Source organism: Morone saxatilis, unplaced genomic scaffold (assembly GCF_004916995.1).
Source record: "Morone saxatilis isolate NCDOM2014 unplaced genomic scaffold, NCSU_SB_2.0 Contig3, whole genome shotgun sequence".
Taxonomy (NCBI): domain Eukaryota; kingdom Metazoa; phylum Chordata; class Actinopteri; family Moronidae; genus Morone; species Morone saxatilis.
The window spans coordinates 3,967,758-3,994,288 of record NW_023339873.1 but is presented as its reverse complement, the minus strand read 5'-3'; the positions used below and the strand labels follow the sequence as shown (position 1 = coordinate 3,994,288).

General features: G+C 39.0%; 4 protein-coding genes across 5 annotated transcripts in view; 3 read left to right on the top strand and 1 right to left on the bottom strand.

Annotated features, from left to right (window-relative positions):
• Positions 1 to 4,192: 4,192 nt before the first annotated feature.
• Positions 4,193 to 5,985, top strand: LOC118336724 (nanos homolog 1-like). Its single transcript, XM_035673404.1, has one exon. It carries the CDS (start codon positions 4,305 to 4,307, stop codon positions 4,986 to 4,988), a length of 684 nt encoding a protein of 227 aa, XP_035529297.1. The 5' UTR covers positions 4,193 to 4,304; the 3' UTR covers positions 4,989 to 5,985.
• Positions 5,986 to 9,808: 3,823 nt separating this feature from the next.
• On the top strand, positions 9,809 to 13,115 carry si:dkey-33c12.3 (uncharacterized protein LOC335380 homolog). Its single transcript, XM_035673544.1, has 3 exons — positions 9,809 to 10,950; positions 11,628 to 11,752; positions 11,959 to 13,115. The coding sequence occupies exons 1-3, from the start codon at positions 9,943 to 9,945 to the stop codon at positions 12,017 to 12,019; spliced, it is 1,194 nt and encodes a 397-aa protein (XP_035529437.1). The 5' UTR covers positions 9,809 to 9,942; the 3' UTR covers positions 12,020 to 13,115.
• A 1,935-nt stretch (positions 13,116 to 15,050) lies between these two features.
• Positions 15,051 to 17,307, top strand: mrps26 (mitochondrial ribosomal protein S26). Its single transcript, XM_035673545.1, has 4 exons — positions 15,051 to 15,428; positions 16,307 to 16,453; positions 16,558 to 16,681; positions 16,814 to 17,307. The coding sequence occupies exons 1-4, from the start codon at positions 15,208 to 15,210 to the stop codon at positions 16,943 to 16,945; spliced, it is 624 nt and encodes a 207-aa protein (XP_035529438.1). The 5' UTR covers positions 15,051 to 15,207; the 3' UTR covers positions 16,946 to 17,307.
• Positions 17,308 to 19,827: 2,520 nt separating this feature from the next.
• The window catches only part of loxl3b (lysyl oxidase-like 3b), a 25,511-nt gene continuing 18,807 nt past the window's right edge, over positions 19,828 to 26,531 (bottom strand). The window contains exons 9-15 of one of the 2 annotated variants that reach the window (XM_035673543.1): positions 25,863 to 26,018; positions 24,322 to 24,481; positions 23,338 to 23,581; positions 22,266 to 22,381; positions 21,607 to 21,743; positions 21,015 to 21,126; positions 19,828 to 20,913 (exon numbers count right to left, since the gene is read on the bottom strand). In XM_035673543.1, the coding sequence (XP_035529436.1) occupies positions 20,840 to 20,913; positions 21,015 to 21,126; positions 21,607 to 21,743; positions 22,266 to 22,381; positions 23,338 to 23,581; positions 24,322 to 24,481; positions 25,863 to 26,018 (999 nt within the window). In that variant the 3' untranslated portion in view covers positions 19,828 to 20,839. The remainder of the gene's footprint in view (positions 20,914 to 21,014; positions 21,127 to 21,606; positions 21,744 to 22,265; positions 22,382 to 23,337; positions 23,582 to 24,321; positions 24,482 to 25,862; positions 26,019 to 26,531) is intronic. The other variant, XM_035673542.1, reaches the window with a different exon arrangement.

The following is a 26,531-nucleotide window of genomic DNA, read 5'->3' as shown; positions in this document are numbered from 1 at the left end:
AACAACAACAAAACAAACTAGATGTGGCTCACACGCTGTAGCAGCCTGTGCGGAAGCCAGATAGGATATAGAAGTAAACAGGGTTAAACAATGGCCACACAATGTGGGAACAATTTGATTGATTTGTTTGCTGCCGTTTGGCTACGACGGAAATAACTCTTAAGACTTATTGTTATCTTGGCCAGTTACCAAGCTTATCATGCACTGTGTTTAAGTGCCTTTAAATGCCTAAAATGTACATTATGCCTTTTATTGCTATCGACTTGCAGCGGGAAACGCATAAAATTCTTTAAAAACTGATGATTTTATTCTCAAGTACGTAAGTATCTGCCAAAGAAGCTATTAACTTGACTTCAAATGTCAATAACAAAGAGTATGTGTTAGTTTTTATATTAAAAGACCAGAAAATTGCAGCACTGAGCACATTATTCACATTATTACACTACTTTCCAGTTAATGATAGAATATATTTTAAAGCATAAGGCTGGTAATATTTTCTACTTTTCTTATTTTCAACAAATTACATAAAAAGACTGTCTCTTAATACTTCCCTACCCTGTCTGAAGCACTCATCCTCAAGCCCAATGGTTTCTATTGAAGCTGTAAATCTTATTAAAAATGTCTCACAAACATATAGTTTCATTTAAAAAAGGTGCGGTACTCGAATAAAACATCTGGACACTGTATTTCTCAGCAAACATAACTCAAACAGGAATAAACACTGCATTTGTTAGGAACTATTTTCAGAGGCGGATAAATACCCATTTGTGCTGGTGGGTATTTGTAGTAGAAGGACGGTGTATGTGGGATTGGATTTCTGACTCATTGGTGTGTTTTTAATAGTTGTTTTTTACCTCTATGGCACAGAAGAATATACTATATCAGGCTTTGATACACACAATGCTGTAAGAAGAACATATTAATTATTGGTTTTGGTCTTTTCATGGAATTTGCAAACAATAACAACGTCCTTTGAGGCAAAGTACATTTCTGATAAAGCTTTAAGTACGCTGTATAAACCTAGGCACGATGAAGATGTGTTTAGCTATATAATCCTGCACATAGATATGGAACCAACTTCATGATTGTCTTAAATTTAAACCAACTATGGCTTCTTTTAAAGTTTAATTCAGGTAAGTTTAAAGTTAGATCAGAGAGGCATTAAGGGTTATTTTGACCAAACCGGAGTTGCTGGTTATTTCAAAGGAAAAAGACAAACTAAGACGGGTTTGGTGAGATTTATTTTGTTTTTGTTGAGATTATCTGCAAACTAAAATTACTGTTTTTGTCAATGGACGATATAACTGTATAACTGCTGCTGTTTCTGGTTAAACAAAAGGTTTACCATAATGTTCACACTGTCAGTTGCAGAAGCACTCTTAGTGGACGTACACAACGATTATGTAGCAGCGCTCAATACTGGATTTCAATTTCAAAAACTGTTATCCCCATTAGTCACTAAAACTATCCAGGGGAAAATATCCAGGTAAAAATAGAGAAGTTACCCTTTAAATCTAAACAAATATAAACTGAAACCTGTATCGTTTCCCTTTGTCTTTGAATGTTTACTTTTCTCTACTTGAATTTCCTTTATTAATGTGAGGTGCTTTATTACTGCACTGAAGCTGTCTATTATTTTTAATTTGATCTCTTTTTATAGTTATAATTTTGGCTCTTATATATTGCACTGCTCTCTACAAATGAACTTGTCTTGACTCCTATATTTTCATGCCAGAAATCTTTCTCCGATATCAGCTGCTGCCCTTTTTCAAGTGACGGTACTCTAAATGAAACTCTTCAAATATATAAGTGAATGTATTTCATATTCATTACCAATACTTTCTTTGTTGCCACCAAACAGGTTTTGCATTAAGAGCAATATAGGCACCCTGAAGCAGCGGAGCCGCATGTCATATTGGCCCCCATGCAATTTATCTATTGTGATTTGGCAGCCATTCATCTTTTAAATGCTCTCTCATGATTTCCTTTGTGCACGCAGAGCCGGAGGTGACCTTGAAAATGGACCATGTGGTGTATTCTGATGATAATTTATTCTCACATACAAGAAAACTGTCTCACTAACATGATTTTCATCATGCTTTGTGCCATCTACACCCACTGGAAACTTTTAGAGCATCTACTTATGGCCTGATTTACCAACACATTCAATCCTTTTGTAAGACCAAATACAGGTCTCTTATTCCAGCAGTTATATTGATTGCCAATGTACACAAAACTAAAAAGTTGTAAAACTGGTGTAAAAATCAACACTGAATCCAGAAGTAGAAAGATAAAACTATGGATTTAAGTTTTTATATAAATTTCCCTATAAAACTGAATCACAGGATCATTTTCAGACTCACTTTCAGTCTGTGAAAGACTGTTATTGATTTATTTAATCAATGAAAACCCCCACAATGGTGGCAAACTGGCTCTTAGCTCCAATTTTAAAATATAAGATGTGCAAATGACTTCTGTCTCAACTTTGACTGTCCCTAATATTTCACTTGACTGTCTGACAAAAATAGTAACATAGTCATTGTCTCTTTTTTGTGAGTCTGTGAGCTTTGACTGACACACACACACACACACACACACACACACACACACACACACTAGCGGCACACTCCGTTTTAATGCATATTAATGAAGTTAAACGGGCCGCTGTAGAGAGGAGACAATGGAGCAGAGGAGGGTTGGTTGTGAGCACAAAGCCGTGGACTCAGGGGAAGCAGAACAGGTGCAGGGAGGACACTGCAGCTTCACGTGGAAACGACTCACTATAGGTTCATCAGTGCAGGAAGGGATGTGTTAATGTGGCACCATCCTTGGCTTTTTTTTTGTCTTTATTTTTTCTATCAAAGTGTCATTGTTGTGAGGTTGCTGCACTTTGTGTCCTAGAAAAATCTCTTTTTAACCAAACACAGAGACCTGTACAAGCCTGATTTCTTACATTTGTTGTTAATGATTCATTCTAACTCCACGATTCTTTTATTTAAAGTACGTGATGACTGTTTAATCATAACTTTTAGGACATTTAGGATGTTAAGAAACATACTATTCGTAGGTATGTTTTTGTTGTTGTATAATCACCTGAGTCTAGGAATCTTTGTGTTACTGTTACCTAAGAATGAGCTGGTTAATCTCTGCATGTTGAACCACCACGTTTCTACAGAATGGACAAAGCAGACACTGGATCTGGATAGGAAAAGACTCTTTAAAGACTCTTTAAAGACTCTTTCCTAACCCCGATCTCAAACTCTAGCTGTGAAGCTGTGAAGTTGTGATATGTGACTTCATTCTCAGATTGTTTTTTAAAAAAATAATGAGAAGGAATAATAAAAACCAGTCAGCACTTTCTTGTTTGTTGTCCACACCGTCATCAAAAATAACAATTCTGGTTTTTTATCTGTACTGTAACACGGCTCTGAAGAAGCTTTGTCAACTCTGAGAAAATATCCTTGATGATGTAATCAAGGCTATCTGAGCTTAGTTTAGACTCATATCTGGAATTAAACCAGACATTCTGGGTGAGATGCTACAGCTAGGTATGTAGGATTCAGGGTTTTTTGTTTGGAGCTTGAACCACACTGGGGACAAGAAAGGCAAAGTATCTTGTTCTGTGCTGCATCGATTTTTTGACTATTCCTTTCCAAATCTGTCTCTTCAAGTGCCCCAACTTCAGGGAAGTGTAATACGAAACCAGTGGAGTGTCCCTTTAAATAAACTGTTGTTGCTGCTGCTGGGAGCAAACAAAGCAATCACTTCTCTGTAAAATTAAAAACCTTAGAAATGGACCCAGTTTGTGTCAATATGCACCAACAAGGGTTAACTTTAGAGGAGAAAAACCACCTATACAGACATTTTGGCCTATTTCTCTCCAAGCTTTCTCCTTAAATTAAAAATGACAAAGACAAAATAACCTCATAAATAATTATGAGAAGAAACAAATATCAGTCTCTCTCCACCAGCAGGATAAATAATTCTCTTCCAACACAAAGAAACACTCTTTCCGTGATAATAGTCATATTGTGGGAGGGAAACTGATTTTCCCAGCTCAGTAACTCCCTGCTCTGCTCTGTAGACCCTCCTATGGGGCCAGAGAGATAATCAACTTGAACCAAACCACGCCCCCCTGTTTTATTCTGGGGAATTTATCAGCGCCTACATGTTGAGTGCACTGCACACTAGACCCAGCAAGAGAAGAGAGTAGATCACCTCCACAGACTACCCATGCTGACAGACACACTATCCGAAACGCCTATTCACTCCTGTGGACATTAAACTCTGCAGCTCCGGACAGGATGGATTTTTTAGACCGCGGTTACCTGGAAGCGCGGTCCCCGTATGATTACACCTTTAATTTCTGGAACGACTACCTCGGCCTGTCGACACTTGTCGCCAACAATAAGATCAACAGCCCGTCCTGCAGCCCCAACTCTATAACCGAGTCTCTTAAAGCGACCCTGGGCTTGGAGGACGATTCCCCGGTTTGCTCCTGCGTAATTGGGCACGGCAGGGACAGCGACGGACACTTGGACTGCTGCTGCGCGGCCCCGGGCTCCCCGCCGATCTCCATCTATGATCTCAAGGAGCGCATCTCGCTTCTCAGGCCGTACGAACAGCTTGCTGGGGATTCGCCTCTGGGAGACAGAGATTCACCCTCCTATAGGGGAAGCTTCGCCGGCCTCGACCTGCTCTCCATGGACAGAAGGCGCAAACAGACTCAGAGGGGCAAACCGGAGCCGAAGGTGTGCGTCTTCTGTCGGAATAACGGCGCGCCGGAGGAAGTTTATGGCACCCATATCCTGAAGACAGCGGACGGCAGAGTCCTGTGCCCCATCCTGCGGGCATACACCTGCCCCCTCTGCAGTGCCAACGGCGACAATGCGCACACCATCAAGTACTGCCCGCTTTCTAAAGACCAGGCGAGCCAGAGAGTGGCAAAGGGAAGCAGAGTGGTTGGCAAGAGGCTGAAAATCTTCTGAGCCAGGAGATAAATGAAGTTTGAGTTGCACTGTAAATTACTAGTGTGTATGGCAGTTGACCCATTTCATGCACAAGACAAGTCTGGAGAGAGAAAGATTTTACGAAAATTATTTTTTTTTTTTGTATGTGTCACTGCTTCATTTGTAATGTTTTCGTCTCTCTTGTAACTCTATGGGCACATAGTTTACACTTGGACGCATTGCGCGCAATATTCCCCCCGCAGCAGCACTCTTAAGGACTTTGTGATCAAAATGAACCAAAGTACTGTACAGATCGACCTGTGAATGACCACCTTCATGCTGTAATCAGAAGTTGCTGTGTTTTTTAAGAAGCACAGTGCCAGTGCAAACAGCCCCTGAGCATGTCAGCGGGCCTGCTCTGGCTTCATGAGAATGCCAACATAAATGAATATGCAGCACTCCTGATATGAGATGAATGTTTAGTCACATAGTTCACTGGCTCATGGATGTAAGAAAAGTCTGACAGGCCATGCAAGATGCAAGATATACTACTTTATATCAAGCACATTTGTTTTGTTTTTTCCTGAGATAAATGTTTTCTACCAAAGGAATACAACTTTTGTATTGAAACTTAGCCTAAAGGTCATTTCTGTATTGTTTATATGTTGGATGTCTTATATTCTTTCATGTGATTTTTATGTGGATAGTATTTTACAGATTTGAATGTAACGAACGTAGATATGACATGCAGTTCACCTACATGTACCTTCAAAGTAGCTCCAAGCTCTATTATTTTGAGTTTACTCTCATTAGTTTAAAAAAAACCACACAGATGCTGAATTGACTTTTTTCAAGCGGAGATGTATTCCTGCAATTCTTGTAAATGTATTAAAGGGGGTTGAACAATTTTAGCAATGAAAAAGCCTGACATTCCAAAGTCTTTATCTGTCAATAGAAATGTTTTATGTACTTATTTTTACCTTATGTATCACTGGGAAATATATTCGCTGTAAATGACCTCTGAATAAACATGTAATTTGCATTTCTCTTTGACTACGTGGGACTACAACTGATTTTAACATCAATCACTCACTTCATGATGCTTGATAACATGACTGAGTGTGTTATTGTGAGCTAAGATTATGGTGTCACACATAATAACTTAATAAGCATTGCTCACAACATCCGAAAACATCTGCGATAGTCGTGCAATGCAAAAGCGCCACCTAGTGTTCAAAACCTTGAAAGACAACAACCCCTGCAGTAAAGACCTCCACTGTACATAATGGATCCAAGACTTTTTATGATTTATGATGGACTGGTCTTTGCCATGAGATAAGATTAGGACGGTGTTTTAAAGTCAGCTCTGATTGGAAATGTACTTGAAACAGTTTGTCCTGATGTACATAACCTCGACTATCTGGGACAACTTGTGAAAAACCTTGCCACTCAATGCCAGAATATAAAAACAGCTCAGTCGCCTTGTAGCCAAACGTCTCTGCATGTCGGCGTGTAGATAAAGCTGTAAATGAGTTGCAAGTTTTCTTTTTACACCGTGTTTACATGTAACACTTATCATCAGATGTTTAGTACCAAGAAAGACTGATATTTTAAATGTTATCTGTATTTTATATCACCAGTCAGAGACCTGATTGGATTGTCTATCTGGTCCCACTAGACTACTACAAACCTGATTCACTCATTTGTTGACCTGTCTTATACAATAAAGGAACATGGTGTTGTTATGAATAATATTATTGTTTTAATCAAGTGTCTCAGTAAGCAGTGGTGGAAGAAGTATTATTAAAATTCCTGCATTCAAACGTAATAAAGGAAAAGTAAAGGTAAAAGTATAAGCATAAATATATACTAATATACTTAATGATGCATTAATATACTTCTGGGTAGCCTAACCTATGATAATATATCATCATTTATGTAGTTGGTTTACATTTTGTATTAACAGTCTTTTTCATACAGTAACCAAAGCTGTCAAATGAACATAGCGGAGTAAAGAAGCAAAATTTTTGCCTTCAAAAAGTAGAATAGTTGAAGTGTTAAGTAATTTAAAATGGAAATACTCAAGTAAATAATTGTAATTAAGTAGAGTACTTGAGTAAATGTACTTTACATTCCAGCACTGGCAGTAAGCCAGGACAGTGTGACAGTGAGTCAGCATGCACAACACTAGGACCCTGAAACATAATTTATTTTACTGTTTACATCTGTGATTTTACTATTATTAAAAAGGCATTTTAGTATCTACCAAAAACACCATAAAACATTCACACATGTTATTATGGAGCGATTCTTCATTATGTGTAAATAAAGACTGCTGGTGGGTGTATTTTGGAAGAAAGCCCTTCTAAATATAACGTTTTCTAATTACATCTGTGGATTCCTTTGAGAAAACAAACCATATTTGTCCAGAAATCAACTGTAAACTGAACTTATATCTTGATTACATCTATATAGCTTGAATAATAAAGAAGCAAACACTGATGGAGGGACGGGATCTGTGAATCAGCTTCAGCTGGACGTCCTGTATACATTACATCAGTTGCATTGCTTCTCCCTATGTAACAACATTTTTTATTGTTTCTTTGGGTGAGCTGTCCCTTTAAATGCTAAGTAATCAATGAGTGTCATTGACCTATTTTGGTCATAAATAGACCTTCTCCCTGTCCAAAAGCCTTTGGGTGCAACTTACACAACAATGTCAACAATCTAAAGGAGCAATTGGATCCGATACTTCTCATTTTCTAGTTTATCAGGTATTAAGATTTCAGGGTTGGGAACAATAACTGATGGAGGACTCCCTATTGTCCGGCTGAACAGTGCCACCTACTGGAATTATAATACTGCTTTATCATTTGCTTTATGGCCTTGAAAACAACACTTTGTTGCTAAAAGGGTGATGGTGAAAACATTGGCAGCTGTGACAGTACTACAGGGGATGCCAAGATTTTCTTCTAAAGACTTTTCTCCAACACGCCATGCTTCACTCCCCGAAAACAAATAAAGCATGGCTTTCTTCCACTAATGCTTTAGGGCCGTCTTGCTTTTATCAGTGTGCTAATTTTGATGTATTTGCTTTGTGTTTAAGTTTGAGTTTTGTTTCCAAACTGAAATTTCAGCAGCTGGTCGAACTGATTGAATCATCAAGAACTAAATCAACACTCTGCTAATACATTATGGTCATTTTGTGCTAGAAATCTTAATTATTTTCACTTTAAGTTGTTTCAGTGTATTCCACTTGACTAGGCTGACTTCTGCAGTGACAAATGTGTGCCGGTGGATCAAATAGTGATCTGAGTTAGGTGGATTTGCTCGTTTCAGTTTAGGTTTAATAGTTTAAAAATGTGTATTATTAGTTAAGTTTTTATTCGTTTCAGTATTAGTTTTATTTATTTTATTATTACTATAATATGGGGGGTATATTTCAGGGGCAAGAAGCTAAGAATAAGCAGTATAATAATGCCTCTTTATGCTTGTTGTGTTGACAAATTTGACCACACTGAGAAAGACTAAAACTTAAAGACATTTCCTGTATATCTTTACTTTATTTTAAATATATTGTTTTAGTTCAGTCGTTTTCTAAAGTCTCCGTTCTTCTTTCAGTCATCTAAAATGTTTTGTTCTCACCTAGTATAAGTGTAGTTTAGTTTTAGTCACCTATAATGATCTTGACTCCCTCTTGGAGTATAATGTTGGCCTTTAAGAGACAATTGTCCTACAACTGACACCAGTCCGAAAGCGTCTGTCACTAAAACCGTGTCCTTGAGCAGAAATCTGAATCACTTCCTGCATAAGAACGCCTGCTTCATGCCTCTTTTTTAACAAACACTAAGGATGATTTACAGGTACCCTCTGACTCATCTCTGGATGTTAAACAGCCAGAGTGTTTTCTCTCTGTCAGCAGATACAGATAGCACTTTCTTCTTCAGTGGTGTCTCCCACACACACTGTCAGCTCAAGAACATCAGTGACTCATCAATTTGCAATTTAAATAGATCAAATAGATGCGTCTAAAGATACTGTGGGAACAGAAGCAGTATACAGGGAAATGCAAAGGGGTGTCGAGCAACTAAAGGACACTTATAGCAAAACAGACAACAATGAGGAGAGGATCAAAAAAGAAAATGTTACTTTTTAAAATACATCTCTGTAAAGTAAAAAGTAATAAAATAAAGCACCAGCCATCTGTGTACTGTTCAATTAGCAGGAAAGGGTTCAATATCTGTGTATGTGGGCTAATGTGAGATTATTCAGACATATTATTCATAGATAGCAGTGGGCAGGTATCAACCACATCAATCTATTTAAGTACCAAACAATCTGTATGCCATTTAATTTATTGTCTTCTATGGCATTAAAACCTTTAAGTGCCTGGCTTTTAAAGTATACGTCCCCCTCACTCTGTCTTTATGCACTTTGTATTGATTCTCTCTAACTAGGATGTGGAAAAGACTTAGTTTCAAGTCATTTTCACAAGGTTTGCCCCAGGTTTTTTTCCACTTTATTGATGTGGATGTGTTCATTGCTTGACAAATGCATCTGAGCCTGCATTGAGGGCAGAAAGTAGGGTAAAATATGCCACCAGAAATGCGTAGAGTAATAAGAGTAATTGAGTGCAATGCCATTTTTAGGGCAGATTAAAAGAAACCCTGCTCTACCACATCAAGTCTGCCTGCCCTGGCTGAGAGTGAGTCTGAAAACCAACCTCCTCTCTCCTCACTGCAGCAGTCTGCTATTGGTCTGGTGGATGCTGACAGCACTGGTGTTTCTCTGTGGTGGAGGGGGGGGAGGGCAGCCTCACTCTATAAAAGCCAGGGATCTGCAGCATCACTGAGCTGGTGCAGTGCAAAAACGCTCGCTCATCCTCACCGATGGTGTGCAGAACAAGGGGGACATAAAAAAAAACCTTTTGAAACTAAAAACATCCATATCCTTTTCTTAAACAAACAAAAAAACCCACAACAAAAAATTCATCATGAGCTACGATTCCTACCTCTCCTATCGCCGCCCTTGGGACAGCTACAGAGGCTCCCAATCCACCACCAAATCCTCTATGTCTTCCTCCCTCTTCTCTTCTCCTCGAGCTCCTCCGTCTGGGAAGAGGATCCTGAGGCTGGCCCCCTCTTCGATGCCAGACGGGTCTGAGCGGATGGACCTGGCTCAGGCCAGCTCCCTCAACACAGAGCTGCTGGGCCTGCGCTCCCAGGAGAGGGAGCAGCTGGTGGACCTGAACGACCGCTTCGCCACCTACATCGAGAAGGTGAGGCACCTGGAGCTGCAGAACCGAGCCCTGCTGGCCGAGCTGGAGGCGCTGAGGAGGCGGCAGAACGACCCCTCCCGTCTGCAAACGCTTTATGAGGGCCAGGCGCGGAGTTTGAGGGCCATGATAGACTCGGAGAATGGGGAGAAGATGCGGATGGAGGCGGAGAGAGACTACCTGCGTGACGTGTATGAGCAGATGAAGGAGCGCTACGAGGAGGAGTCGAGGCGGCGTATGGATGCTGAGGAGGCCCTGCAGAGGGCCAGGGAGGAGGCCGGCAGGGCCGTGCTCTCCAACTGTGATGCCGAGGCCACGGTGGTCTCTCTGTGTGACGAGATGGTGTTCCTGAAGAAAGTCTTTGCAGAGGAGCAAGCAGAGCTGCAGGCTCAGCTGCAGGTGGCTAACATCAGCGTGGATGTGGAGGTGTCCCGGCCCGACCTCTCCACCGCCCTGCGGGACATCCGGGCACAGTATGAGCGGCTGGCAAACAAGAACATGCAGGCCGCTGAGGACTGGTACAAGAACAAGTTTGCGAGTGTGGCAGAGATGGCCAGCAAAAACAACGAGGCTGTGCACGCCATCCGGGAGGAGACCATGGAGTACCGGAGGCTGCTTCAGTCCCGCTCCTCGGAGATTGAAGCTCTCCGGAACGTCATCGACTCTCTAAATAAGCAACTGGAGGATCTTGAGGAGACGCAGGCCAAAGATGTGGCAAAGTACCAGGTGAATGAGGGATATTTGGATCCTGATCTGCATGAACATGCACCCAGTATCTGGGTAGCTGTGATAAAACTTATATACGCTGCCTCGTCTGGTTATCTGCCCATTTGGGCTCCAATATGAGTATTCTGCTCTCAGATCAGAAGTAATCTTGTTCTTATGATTTTTTTAGCGTGCAGAGGGAAAAAGGGGGCAGGAAAGATGAAAAGATGGTGTGACCTCACACTTGAACACAGAGATAAGATGGAATAATCCTTATAGATTCTTTTTAGACTAAAAGGGAAAAACTACATGCAGAAAGTAGGAAACAGCATAAGGGAGCCCTGCTTCTTTCTTTTTGATAGAAAATGTAAATATATTCTCTGCTGCAGCTACACCCTCCCCATACTGTAGTGCTCAGCAGGAAATAATGGCTGGCTCAAAGCAGAGGTGAAAATCTGCAAGGTTACTGTCTGAATAAACGGAGAGCACACACACAAAATGATCAGGGATTTCCAAAACTGTATGTTAATTTATCACTTTTCCAACCATTTACACAAATCTCTTCAAGCTGAAAATGACCTTAAAATCAAATATCTATCATAAAGTTGTGTCCTACATGTCTCTGGTTTTATGTTCTTGTGTTGAGCATCACTAACTGTGATGTTTGATAATGAATGGTTGTGGGTTTTTCTTCATAGATGAGGATAAGTGAGCTGGAGCGGGATATCACTGACGCCAAACAGGAGATGGCGCGCTATCTGAGAGAGTACCAAGACCTTCTCAATGTGAAGATGGCCCTTGACATTGAAATCGCTGCGTACAGGTGAGATCTAGTTTTGTCTGCTGATTGCCACCAATGTTGGAAATTTAGTTAATCTTGAAGAAATATTCATGATTTTATGACTTTTTCTGGGGCAATATGTTTTAAAGGTTGTTTATTTTATATTAAATCTCACAACAGAAATTATGTTTTTCACACTTTTACTGTGTAAATAGCTCGAAGATAATCTGTCTCCTTTTTCTTTTCAGAAAACTTCTGGAAGGGGAAGAGATTCGACTGGCTTACCCTTCCCTTCCCGCCCTAAACTAAAACCTATATGCCACCAGCCTGGCATAAACCTGAATTCTTCATACCCCTTCTTTCCTTTCCTGCCCTGAATATCACCCCTCTCCCTCCCTCATTTCTTTTACATTCTCCCCTCCGTCATCTCTTCCCTTCCCCCCCCCGGCCCCCAAAATATACTCCCTATACTTCCTTTACTCCTCCCAAAACCAAACCAAAGCTCATTGTTCTCAAGACAGATGCGCCCTTGTGCTAAACAAGAGGTCCACCAGAAGTCCCCCTTCTTCTACACACGTTCTGACACCACACATCACGAAGATGGCAAACTGTAAAATGCAGAGTGGCTGCACTGCATTAGTTACATAGCTAAGTCGGACAGCAATATTGGTTTGGCTGAGTTCCTCTCTGTCGCACATGTTAAGGTCCAAGCTGCAGAGTTACTATTTGACTCTTGTGAACCCTCACTGTGCAAACATTTGACCAATTGTTTGTGAAGGAGGACAAAAATTCCCCTTATCTCTCGGTACTTGGGCTTTATCTGTGTTTAAACTGATGCAGGAGACCTGCAGCGTTATTGACCGGGAACTCTACCAATCGATTATGCATTGTCCTGCACCCCTGGTTCTTAGTAGTAGTAGTAGTCAGTGAACCAGTAACCTTAAACATTTCTTTTCACTATATTAAAGACCCATTTTTGTCTTTTTTTAGTTATTCTTCCTCTGCATTTACATCTACACCAATGCTACAAGTTTTGGTTGGTTTAAAAACCAGAATGAGTTCGGGTCTTCCTATTTGGCCGGTTGTTTAAATTTCTAATTTCTTTTCTTGCAAAACCTTCTGGACGTGTAAATGCTGTGGAAGACTAATTGTTACTGGTTTCTCCTAATATTCATGCAGTGTGTCTCGCAGCCTATCTGCATTAGATTTTTTTTTTAATGTTCTGTGAGTTCATTCAAAGCTAAACAATGAAACTGAAAGATAACTGCAGGAGCTCCTTGTTGTTTGTCTGCTGCTGTTAGATCTAAATGGTGCTTTACATCTGTGAAACTAATACAAAGTCTGCACCATTACGCTCAGTGTACCTGTAACAGCCGGCAACAAGCTAAATAAACATATAACTGACCTGCAAATCAGTTCACATCTCCTGTTTTCATTTGACCTCATTTCAACGTTGTGGCTCCACTCTCATGTACAACCCAATTAATTGCCTACGTGTTAATAAAATTTTGAATCAAGGTGTAAACAGGTGGAAAGATAAAGAATATGCAGAGATGACCATGTGCACAACATGATCACACAATTTGTTTTTTAAGACAACAAATCAACAGCAGCCTCATTTTTACCTGCACGTCTATTAACTGTGCGTCATCAACATCAAAAATAAATTTTAAAGAGGCCATTCAGGCAGACTATTTTCAGACTGGTAATCACACAGTTTGGGTAATGATCTGGGTCTTTTGGAAGCATTTAATTGTACAATTATCTCTAATTAATTAATTAAATGAAAGAATATTCAGTCATGATGGCCGTAATTCCAATTACTGGGCTCTTCATACCACACTAATGATGATCTACAAACACCTGCAAAACATTACTGTCTTTTATAATATGAAAAATATACTTTAAAGGAACCTTTAACAAATGCATACAGACAAATTGTTACAGTAATGGTGAAAAGGTAAAGGGATATTACATCTGCGACTGAGAATGATGAATATTTCCAATGTGTGTTTTCTGATTTGTGAATTTTCCCTCTGAAATCACATATAACATTATCAAAACAGGCATCTCTTGATTCCAGAACAGCTTAAATGTCTCCTTACTTACAGCTCTCAATGTCACAGGAACGACACACAGCAGCACTGCACCATTTCCCATCATTCCATGTTCCTGGCAAGCCGACTGTAGCTGTATTGGGCTGGTGCCTCAGCAGGATCATCCATCACCAGACTGACACCAGGCATCCCACTGAACCCTGAAGAAACACAAATAAAATGCAGGTTTCACATCTGTTTTTTTTTTTTACAGCGTATTGTTAGTGTGTAAAACAACAATTCAGAATACATAACATTAATGTACATCTGGGTTAATTAAAGAATGTGATTTTTGCACGAAACCACTTTTGAAAAAGCAAGAATTGAAGAGTAACCTACATTTATGTTGTAATGACACATTTGCCACCTGTGCAACAATTCTCTGGTAAAAAAAAAAAATACCAGACAGCATCATTGAATCATGTCATGGAAAACATTTTAACATGTCCTATAGCAGAAAAAAAACACGGGTGAATATATTTGGTGAATATGCCTACTATTTTATCTATAAACAGTTCAGTTTTTCAATAAACTGGTTGCACAGCAGAGCTGTGCAAAACACAGGTGGACTGGATTTAATAACAGTAACGAAGGCTCACTTCCATTAAGTGTCACCATGTCAGCCATCATTAATACACCTGTATGTTTCCTGCTATGACATGTCAAAATTTAGGCCTATATCTCAGCATTTTGTTCATTTATGTGAAGAAAATTAAGTGAAATTGTTATTCTTAGACGTTTAGATCAAAATCTTTGAAGAAAACAGCCTCATCCTGCATCCATTATATTAAATTTACCAAAAATATCAGGAAAACAGGATATAATCTGCTTAAAATGCATTCAAATTGCTCATTTTACATTCACTTCATAAACATTTTAGTTTACTCAGTAATAGAAAAGGGAACCCGTGTTTTATACATTAAAATGAGTCCCAAACAAGGACTGTAAGAGCAGTATGAGGACATTTAACCCCTAAATATTATCATTAATCATTAATTACATTCATGATAACACATAAGAGGCACAAACTGGGGCTAAAGCCACAACATTATACACTACACAGTTTATATTAGTTACAAAATCTTTGACAATCACTCACTTACCTCGTCACAACAAAACTGGTTATAGAAGAGTCACAAACTATAAAAACTATCAATTAAAACATCCATGAGTGCAGACTGTTATGAATCACCTTTTATGTCTCCTATAGATGGCGGTAGAGCCAAACAACGTCTTAACCAACAGCCAACTATTTCCGATGTCAGAGGACACAAGCATGTCCGCCGCCCGATGTGGATAACATTTATGTCTCAATGTTAACTTCTTAACGCAGCTTTCAGACGCAAAAACGCCGCAATTCACCGTTTCACTCACCGACTAACAACCTGCACCTGCACCGACATGTTCCAGGTACTCGGCGGGAGGAGCGTCCAGGCTGCCCGGCTCCTCGCACCCAGGAGCGGCGTGCTCGTCGAGGCTGTCCGCGGAAGAAAGTCCCGCACCGACCCGGTGGCCAAGTCCAAAGTGGGGCGAATCAAAGTGCCTTCCTCGGTCGACCCGGTGGAGATGGTCGTCCTCAAGGAGAGATACTCGGAGTACCAGCTGTTAATGAGCGCGCTTCGGTACGTTCAATGATTAATCTGTTAATGCCTGAAATGTTAACAGGGGTCACCTGGTGTTGTGGTTAACTCTGTTTTCCTGCACAAAATATGTCCCTAAACGCAACATCCTTCATTACTGTGTTAAAGTTTCATATTTCATTTAAAGAAATTTGAGAATATTTAATCTAAATCCCATGATTTGAGTCACAACACATACACACATAAGTAAATATGGTTTAAATTAAAAACCTGATAATCTGCATATACATCTGAAACATACAGTCTGCTAAATAGAATAATAATCAACCTGGTTTCCATGAAATTGAACAGTTTGATATGCAAACTAGAGCAGAAATGAATCAATGAATCAATTTACTGAAAATTATTTACCATCTTAAGAAAAATATGTCAAGAATTCACTGTTTCTAGCTTATAAATATTGTGAATATTATGAATAATGTGACATTTTTCTTTCTTTTCTCCAAGATGGTAACCTGAATATCTTACAATTAATTTAAATGTTTAACTTGGTCTCTAGAAATGATGTGATGAGCATTTTTCATTAATTATTAGCTTCCTTTAGACCAAACGATTAGGAAATCATTTGAGAACATTATTGGCAAATTAATGTAAAATGTAAATAATTTAAATAATTGTTCGGTATTCTGTTCATTTTCATATCATTTCTTCATAAAAAATACAGCATGACTTACATTAACTACAACATGTAACTGCAGGTGTCCAATAATCATAAATGTTTCATAAGAACAAAAAATTATTGATATTTTCCTTAATGTAAACCTCAAATGTGTAAGTTTCATTCATCATGTTGATTTTTTATTTGCCTGAAGTTTAAACAGTTTTAAAGGTTTAAAGGTTCTTTCCTCTGTGTTTGTCAGTCTGGAGTTTAAGGAGGAAGTGCTTCAGAGGAAGTACGAAGAGGAGACGGGCTCCCTGGCGGAGGAGCGAGCGAGGCAGGAGGTGGAGGAGCATCGCGCCCTCATGGACTGGAACGACCGGGAGAACCTCCGCCTGCTCAAACTCAGGTAAGAAGACAACACGAAGGCCAAAAACCTCATCTAAAGATACTGATACTGGGTTTGTGTGTGGTTACAACAGCAACTTTATTCTCCTTTTTTGTATTTTACAGGATATTGAGGGTCCAGAAGGAAAAGGAGGAAGCTGAGCGCAAGCAGTTAGAAGCTGCCATCAAGCAGGAACAAGAACAGCAGGAATACATCAAAGAAAAAGAGAGAGAGATATTACAGTTGCAGGTAACATTGTCTCTATTTTCATTTCTAAAAAGCTACTTTTTAATGTTTATTCTGGAGTCTATGAAATCAAAGAATCCAGCAAACTTGTCTTCTTGGCTTTTTTTTAACTTTCTGACTTTCTGTCTCTTACAGGAGGAAGCAAAGAACTTCATCACCTTGGAGAACTTGGATCAGCGTATCGAAGAGGCTCTGGACAATCCAAAGAATTACAACTTCGCCCTTAACAAAGAAGGGAGAGTTGTTAAAAAGACGATACTGCAATGAAACGCCGCGACGACACCACTTCAGTTTGGAGTTTGTTTCAGACTCGCGACACCGAAAAACATTCAGTGTGAGAATGTAATCGCGCCTGTTGGGACTAAGAAATACCTGAGGGCGTTTTCATTAGCAGGTAGAAGTTTGAGCTTGAGGTCGGAATGAGACCACGTTTCCGTCTGTATCTGGACGTGTGATGGACAGTTTGAACCACGAGGCCACGCTGTCTTTTGTTTTTCATGTTTGTGCTTCATTTTCAGTCACATTTGATCTGTATCGTCAGCCCAACATGTTCTTTTACTCATTACTGTCTTCTCATGATGTGTAATGTATATAAAGTAAATTAATGTTTATCTGAGTTTCCACTGAAACTGTGAATCTTTTTTTTTTTTAACATTATAGGATGAAAATTAGGTCAAGAATTAGACTCTGTTTTCACAAGATACAAGTTATGTTTCAAACGCAAGGCTCTTCCTCAGGCTTCTGATACAGACATGCTATATGATGTGCAGATATTTCTAACTGAATTTGAGCTACTTGGAAACAGTCTAATAGTTTTAAGTTTGAAGTCAAATAGAAACTGGTGGATGAATTTTCAGGTCAAGATGACTCACTTATTGTACACTGTACATTCAAAAGATGTACCACAGTGGCAGCATCCAATATATGTTTTCAACAAATAGAAATGTGTCAAATTTACCTTCAAACTTCAGGTTCTTTCATAATAAAACCTGAGATTATTACCTGAGCAATGTGGGGAACTTCCTCCTGAACTTCAGGCAGCCTGAAAGCTTCTCATTCGCCACATGTCAACTGGTTTGTGGCAGTTTGTAGTTTATTTAACTGCAACTAAGCACAATAATAACTTGTTACTGTAAGGGCCTCATGGTGGGTCCTATCATCTAATCTCAAGGCCTTGTCTCTGTCAAACTCTTAATCAAATGACCCCTCATGGATTGATTTACATCAAATAAGTTTGGTTTCTGGAGCTGCAGGAAAAGTCTAATTAATCTCTCATTTGTAGTCTTCTGTGTGCTTGATTGATACTTTGAGACAATGAACAAAAACCCAAGGATTTGTGGGGTCAATGGGGCCACCTTATTGGTTTTATCCAACCACGGTCACTCTTTAACAGCCCCATCATTTGGTTTAGTGTATAATTAATATATAATCACATCCTTCAACGAGTGAAATGCTCTCATGCTCTCAGTATTTTTCACATCACAATCTTGTCCTCTGGTCCTGCACCTGAAGCTGCCGCCCTCTAGGAGGCGCCGTGTGCAGCTTTCCACATTGTTGTGTCAGGCCGGTATTAAGCTACTCATGTATGACAACGTGCTGCTGAACCAGTGTTAATCCTCGTCTGTCAGGCCGGGTGTGCAGGTTGATGGGATGATGATGATGATCAGAGGTGAAGACTTCAAGAGAAACTCAAGTAACCTGCAGCTTTAGTGTGAGGAAGGATGGAAAAACACACATTTAAAAGGCAACACTGTCTTTAAACTGATTTTGTGTAAAAAAAAAAACAACTTTTTTAAATGAATACATGGTTCCAAGTCAGTGGGGTTTAAGAACAGAGCAGTTTTTCTTCTTAAAATTACCTCAACAGTGGGAGAAAGTGTATAAAATGACCAGAAAATACTGAAAAACATGCAATGCATCTCAATAATCTCAATATTTCAGACCCTTCGTCTGTATTAATTGAGGGTGTGGAGTAAAGCTGACATGATGAATTGATCACTTCATTAGCTGATGGTTATTTGGATCATTTGTGAATCATTTAAACCATTTTTCAAGTAGAAATTACAAACAGCTTTTGCTTTTCTCTATTTTTTGCATTGTAAACTGGATATTTTGGGGGTTTTGAGTATTGGTGTTGGACAAAACAAAATATGTGAAGTCGTTACTGTGGGCTATTTTCTTAGATTTTGTAGAACAATTGATTAAACAACAAAATAAATGACAGATTAATCAGTTAGTTGGAAGGTAAACAGTAAAACAAATCTGATGAGTCATTTCCTGGAAGGTAATTAAAGGTTTGAATGTGTTTTAGTGGTTTTATTCTCAGCAACCATCACTATTGGGACTGGGCTGCATTCCCACTTTAGTGGTAAACATGATAAGATGGGACTTGTAATGCAGTGCACTCGGTTAATGTGATTGGTAACCGAGGTTAATGGGATTGTTCAACCACAGCAGCAAAGGCTGGGATTAGAAGAAGTAAATTGAGATGAACACTCAGATTAGGAGCACAAGACTGGAAGCTGTTCTCACAAGTCGGTATCAATCAGGAATCAGATCTTTAACTAATGGTAACGATTCTTTAATTTATCTTTGTCAAACTGGACTTAATTAATTAATTTATAGCCCTTTAGAGTCGATCTGTAAATCATTTTGTTTCTTAAATATGAGTTAAAATAATTCACCCCAACCTCAGTAGAAACCTCCGTTTACCTTTTATAGTTTGACCTCTTTTTACAGCTTTAAATATACCATATTTTCCAAATGGCTCATACATCACAATCCAAGTGTTTTGTTTCCAAACGACTGCGCTGTGAGTCTGTGAAGCAAATATAGGCTATAATAAAGGCCACATTGGACACGAATAGTGAACTGGTGACAGTTTTAGAAACAAGGACAAGGAAAAGAGATTGTTATCATGGTAGGAAAGCATAAAAAACATATCTCTAACCCTAAATTATGTACAAGTTTCAGACTTCCCTTTAATCTTTTTGTTTCCCTTTGAAGTACAAGATGATTTTAGGGGTTTCAAATAAAACACAGACAGAAAACAAGTTGCGGTCTGAATTAGTCGCAAGTGGTGGAAGTAGTGGTGGAGAACCACTGCCCTGAGAACTTCTACTCAAATAAGTCTCTTAGATACAACACAATTAATATTCCTCTCCTTTTTATTTGGTGCAACAGGAGTGATTACATCAGCATACATACAGCAATTCTTGAAGGTAATTGTAGTTTTTTTGTCTTTGCCCAATAACATCTATGTTCTGACTCTAAATGACTATTAATAATACATACAGACTAGAGCTAGCGTCAAACTGGTTGCGAAGCCCCTTCAAACTAACAATAACGATATTAAACAGGTGTTGTTCTTGAGCACCTTGATATTACGAATAAATACATTCACAAAGTATTGGAACTGTGGAGGCAGGCATGTTGAAGCAAAACCATTCCTCTGAACAAAGAGGGCAGAAAACTGATGTGAAAACCTTCTTTTCTCTTGAGCAACATGCTCAATTACATTTATCCTTCAAGATTACAATCCAATCCAGAGTGAATTATACACGTAATATTTCATGTTTTAATCTGAGGCACCTGCAGGTTTTTTTTAGAAAAGGGGACAGTCTATCTCTTCTGTCCATAATGCCCAGTATGAACGTTCACTCAGGACCAGTAAGACCTTCACAGAGCTGCATTTGCTCCTCTTCATGCCTCAGTTTTTAAGTTTCTAAATGTGTTATAGCTAATGCTAACACCTCAGGTAGTTCTGAACCAGCCTGCTCCAAGTAAAAAAAAAAACACCTCATTCATAACTCGGAATAAAAACATTCAATAGAAGGCTGTACATTAGTCATACGCAGACTGTACGACTGACTTTATAAAATCCTTTTTTTGTGATAAAAATATACCATTAGCTCACATTAGACTGAGAAAAGAAAATTAAAATAAAACATAAGCACTTGAATATTCAAGTATAATGACTCAGACATACAACACATTCACTAGAAGAAAATACTGTTGGTTTCTTCCATTATAATCTGAGATATGTGGGGGAAATCCATTGAAAACAAAGGGTTTGTTCCTCGCTTTTAGAGCCAGCGAGGTGTGTGTTTATTAATTCATCCCCCACTTTGGGTGTCATACTGTTGTTGAGATTACTGTTGATTAAGAAACCTGGTTATTGAGCTGTCCGGGGTACTTCTCAAACCTCCTCTCTGCCTCCTCACTGAATGCATCACCTGCAGGGAATAAACAACAATGAGTAAAACAGAAAAGTTTAAAAAGGAGCCAAATTTCTGAAACATCTGATAGATTTTAGTGTTTTGTGACTGCTGCTCACCAACGTGGCAGTTGTGGAGCCAGATTCGATGTCCGTCGTATTTGCAGTTGCATTTCATTGCGTTGTTGGTGAAGTCGCTCTCAGCCACTTCGTGATTTGGATTGATCACAATCTAAAGAGGTGACAAACGTTAATGAAACATTTCTATGATTTATAGTTCCTGGAGTATTTGGTTCTGTGGGGAGAGACTGAATATTGAACTGAATTTGGGAAAATGTTGAAGATATCCAAACATATCTTCGTCTATAAAGCAGACAGAGTGAGACAGACAGAAGGGAGGAATAACGAAAGAGAGACAGAGGAACTTTATAACTGCAGAAGGTAAAACATTAGCTGTTTACAATAGTTTGATTTGCAGCTGCAAATTCTGCAGTTAAATTGTATTTATGAGTCTATAAAGCTGCCTAACTTCATCAAAGTTGTTGGAATGTTTCAGTCTTTTAGCACTATTTTATTATATGTAATGGATTTGGTGATGAGTTTTTGGTTAATATTAATATATATATATGTAGTTTAATATTTTTTTGAGCACTAAGAACTATTTGGGCCATATTTGCAAAGTGCTGTACAAATGGGAGTCACAAATGTTCACCTGCAAAATGTAGTTTCCAGGTTTGACGTCTGTGATGTCGATCCACTGGCAGTCGATGTCGTGGCGGTACAAATCCCAGCAGCCCACGGTGACGCCCTGATCGCCAAAGTTGGCGCACTCGTATCGCTTAGAAACACCTGGGTGGAAAAAAGATTCACTGACATTCAGCGGTGGAACATAACGTAACATTTTTCATGACACTTTGCTGCTTCTACTCCACTACACAGAGGGAAATATCTGCATATATATTTGCTACTTTTTCCTTGTAATTATTATATACATATTATAAAAATTTTATATTATACAGTGTGGTATTAGTTCTTGGACTTAGGTAAAGGATCCAAATGCCTCCTGATTAAGATCCATTAGTGAATCCATAAAAACTCAATAAAAGAATATTTACAGATGAAGTAACCTTTAGAAAATGAGTCTTTAAAACTGGCATTTTAAACTTTTTATGTGAAGTCCCTTTTGATTCAATGATATTTAATTAGACAAATCCTTTTCTAACAGTGAATTTTGATCTACTAAGAGATCTATGTCACTGTTATCACTTGTATTAGGTAGGTGTGACAGCTCTGATAGTGCCCTGAAGTGGGATATACTCCGTTCACCCAACCTTTCTATCTTGTTGTTTGAATTCGAAGCATCAAACTCACCCTCTTGACAATCTGTGTCCTCCAGACAGAAACTTGCTTTGTGTCCCTCTGCCACTTTGCTACCGTTAGCGTTCAGCAGATCATAGTGGGTAAAAATGTCCATGCTGTGGTAGTGACTGTATAATACAGAGAACATGTTGTTGTTAATGACACCATTCAAAAAAGTGACATACTTAACGCTTAAGAGACTTAAAGGGCCTATGAAATGGAGGTGAAACTCTGATTTCCTTCAACTGACAGACAGTTCTTCTGGATGAAACAGGATGTTGGTAATGACTTGATTTTTCCTGAAATAGATGATGATATTTTTTAGAATCTAAAATGTTTTGTTTGCCAAAGAGGACGAGATGTTGTGAAAATAAGACGACTTTACAGGAAGAAATAAAGCTTTGATTCTGTTATAAAATCAGAGATAACGTTCTGTATATGTGGCAAACATTGACAGAAAGTGGAACGATACACAAGGTACTATAGTCCTATAATACTGTAAAACGTACTGAATGAAGGTTTTAATGTATATAATGAAGCATATTGGAATAAAAACTGAGGCAACATTTCTATTTCTAATTTAATTTCATGCCAGAAAAGCTGTGAAACAGAATTCCTCCCCCACTTTTATCTCTCTATGTTGCCCGAGAGGCTGCAGAATAATGACGGAGGAGGACACACTTCGGCTCTCTTCCTCCCACTCATCTTTCTGAGTTGTGTTTTATCAGCTGACTCAGGGGGAAGAAACTCAAGCGTTGGAGGAGTTTTGGGTTTATGTCTACCTTATAAAATAAATTCACAGACAATATAAACATATATGCACTTACTGTTATTTATCTCCAGCATTCATTTTGTATTTTTATCTGTATCTATGTTTTCTGCTGCAATGACTCAATCTAACTTATTCTTGAACTCAATTTTCTGTATAATATAGGAACACATAAATAATGATGGTGACTTGCTTGTAGTCCAGAACAGGGATTTCCTTTATCTCAACTCAGAGCCAATCAGATTAGATGAATGCATCATTAAAACTCTGGAATGAACTTCATATAAACAGAGCTGTCAATGGAGACAACATTACCCATGGCAGGCGTGCCAGACCCACGAGTGCCGTCCAGCCTTCGGCTTAAAGTCAGCCCGACCGATGTTGTGGATCTGGGAGGAGAAGCGGAGCAGGCGTCGGTGTCCGTAGGGCCAGTTGGCCTTGGCTGCAGATTTTGAGAGGCAGTCCTCCTCTGCAGCGCAGTAGAGCATGTGCAGAGGGCGATCCTCGATGTAAACTGTCTGCTGGACCAGTGAGGCGTTCAGGATGAGATCAGAGGCCGCTGGGAATATGGGATAGTAGCACGATTAGGCTTGAGTTTAGGCTCATACAGTACAGGATATCACAAAACTGCAAACATTCTGATCATACTGGACAGTAAAATGAGTGCCACATCAAATATTAATGGACTGTAACCAGCTGGATTTACAAGTTGCACAGGGGACAAAGTGATGCACACAGCTGGGACATGCTTGTTGCTCATTTTCCAACACCACTTACAGACAGCTGACTTCAATAACTTCATGAGACACAACAACAAGCATGTCTCAGCTGCGTGCATCAGTTTTTAGTGTCCCCCTGGAAACAGTTTCTGTTGTCGTCTGTATTTGGTTGCTTGATTTACTTGTGTTTTGTATTTTTTTTTGTGTCTTAAGCTGCAGTGTGTTGAGCTCTCAGGGCCTCCGTACTTCATCACATTAAATCGTACTGAGCTTTACAGACCCACATCAGTCACAGCTTATGACCAGAAACCACAAAAAAACATCAGACAAAAATAGCAGAACGCTCAAGATAGAGTTCCCCTCTCTGAAACAGAAAGTTGTAACACAGACTACAGTCAGTCATGAATTCCCTTATAAATACATGTTGGCTCTTGTGTGTTTTTTTGTTCTCTTTTGTGATTCTATGTTTTATTTAGCCTCTTGGCGTTTCAACAAATCAACTAAATATGTCTCTGAAAATTGTCAGTAAACAGAGCAGTTAGTCTAAACACTTCCATTTGTTTCTGCTGCTGTCACTCACTGTCAGAACAGATGACTCCAGCTGCAAACTTTGCTGCAGACTTCTGGCAGCTGACAGTTTTGTGATGCTGGCACTGACTCAGAGACATCTCGTTCCCGGTGCACTTTACGCCGCTCATTATCATCTCGGTCACATTGCTGCTGTCCCAGTACCATGTTTCCTTAGATTCGGGGGTTCAGACAACAGAAAAAAAGACGCGTGCAAACAAAAAAGAAACACAGTGCATCGATCAGGAATCAAAAAACATTCACAGAGTTCAGTCTGATGTTGCTGCTGTGAAAAACAGATGTTCATGACTCATTTCTGGCTGCTCACTGAGGACAGAGTGTAATGCTGAGTTTATGATCACTGGAGGACAATGACTTTCTGCAGATACTGAGTGATTTAATAATCGTATTGCTTACTGGAAGTGTTTCTCATTCCCACACCACTATAAATTTAATTAGAGAACGCTTATGAACATTCCAGTTCACTATATTTAAGTATTTTGTATCATGTTGCCCTGGTATGCAGCTTACAATAGCATTTGTTTTTTACTTTTAAAGATAGCTGAATATCTAAAAACTACAGTTTAAAAGCCCTTTAAAGGAAAATGAATTCTGATGAATTCTACGTGTAATATTGTCATGAAGAATAGTAATTTTGTATGTTTTGGTGTGCCCACTTTCCCTCAGCCTACATACATATTTACTTCCCTCAATGATTTACTACATTTGCAAGAAGCCACATAATAAGTCTTGCTTTGTAACTGTGGTATACTTTATTCTGTGGGTGTAGAAACTGGTTTCTTTGCCCCTTTAATGGATTTCTGACTCCAAAACTTGACATTTATTGCTGCATGTTTAAAGAAAGACTCCCTAATTTTGTTGTACTGCACATCAGTACATCCAAATCCTCTAATTTCCTCCCACTTCACTGGATTTAAATGCAACACAGTTAACACAGCAGACTTTCATAGCTTGAACAATGAGCTGGGATTAAAATTTGGGATGTGGAGTCACTATTGGGTGCTATACCGAAAACAGGAATCTAACTCTTTTATAATTTTTTGTCTAAAAAGAACCATAATCACAATTTGAATTAAATTCTTTGTCATATTTTCCCCAAAAATTTTTTTAACCTTTAAATGTCATTTAAAAATGTATGTTGATTTATTTTGAAGTGTTAATTTCATACAATCACTGTGATATGTATGGAGCTCTTTAAGTCTCTCTAAATGAAATTCATTGGTTCATATTTATTTCAAGTACATTTCTTTTAATTCTAGTCTATAGCCATATTCCTTAATATATTACATACTGTATAGAGACTCTGATAAGCTTTACCTCTTTGTTCACTCAGTTTTATTCAAGACTCTTTGACTTGAATAATTTACCGTCACACACTGAAACCTAGAACATAACAACATAACACAACTAAGCCTTATTTCCTAATTAAAATCAAGATGCTCCTGCTTCTTATTATTTAGAGTCATGACAATAATTCTAAAACAATACATTTATTCAGTATCTCTCTTTATTTAAATCTTTGCTCCTACTTACATTGATGGCATGCATGGAGTATCCGAGCCCTAGCTGCCTGCAAACCACCATGGCTTCCTTTGTGGTCCAGCCAGTGCTGCACACTGTGCCCCACTTGGAGCCAACCTGAACCTCCACCCGGCCCTCATAATTGCTCCGGCCGCCCACTATCCGGATCTGCAGAAATGTCCTGCTGGGAGTCAGTAAAAGGACACACTTCCTGTCCTGTCTCTGAGCTGTCTGAACTGAAACTAACGTTACTCCTATACAGTCCTCCGAGTAGAGAGTGTGTCGTTGAAGCAGCAGTTTGGTTAGACTTTTTCTGGAAAATGTCAACGTGGTTTCCAGATGAGGTCACCACTTGGCTTTAGTGGTGAGTGGCTTTTGAGTTTGATTAGAAACTTCATGTGAGTCTGTCTAGGTCTGCCCACACAGAAGAGACCCAAGCAGTACTGTGTTCTTCCATGAATGGAAAGAAACATCTACTCCATATGGAACTTATAATGTACTGTCAGACATTAATACGTGCATTCAAGTATATTCCAAAAATATATACATCAGGATTTAGCAAGATAGTTATCTTTAGGAATATATTTGAATGTGTTATCAGTTCTAATAACCAGTATTAGTATGCTGCACATATCTGAACATATATGCATAGAATTAACTGTATTTACTGTAATTTATCAG

Coding starts and splice junctions, on each gene's coding strand:
- si:dkey-33c12.3 (XM_035673544.1), top strand. CDS start 9,943: ATGAGCTACGATTCCTACCTCTCCTATCGCCGCCCTTGGGACAGCTAC. Junction 10,951..11,627: donor AAGATGTGGCAAAGTACCAG/GTGAATGAGGGA, acceptor TTTTCTTCATAG/ATGAGGATAAGTGAGCTGGA. Junction 11,753..11,958: donor ATTGAAATCGCTGCGTACAG/GTGAGATCTAGT, acceptor TTTTCTTTTCAG/AAAACTTCTGGAAGGGGAAG.
- mrps26 (XM_035673545.1), top strand. CDS start 15,208: ATGTTCCAGGTACTCGGCGGGAGGAGCGTCCAGGCTGCCCGGCTCCTC. Junction 16,454..16,557: donor CTCCGCCTGCTCAAACTCAG/GTAAGAAGACAA, acceptor TGTATTTTACAG/GATATTGAGGGTCCAGAAGG. Junction 16,682..16,813: donor GAGAGATATTACAGTTGCAG/GTAACATTGTCT, acceptor TGTCTCTTACAG/GAGGAAGCAAAGAACTTCAT.
- LOC118336724 (XM_035673404.1), top strand. CDS start 4,305: ATGGATTTTTTAGACCGCGGTTACCTGGAAGCGCGGTCCCCGTATGAT.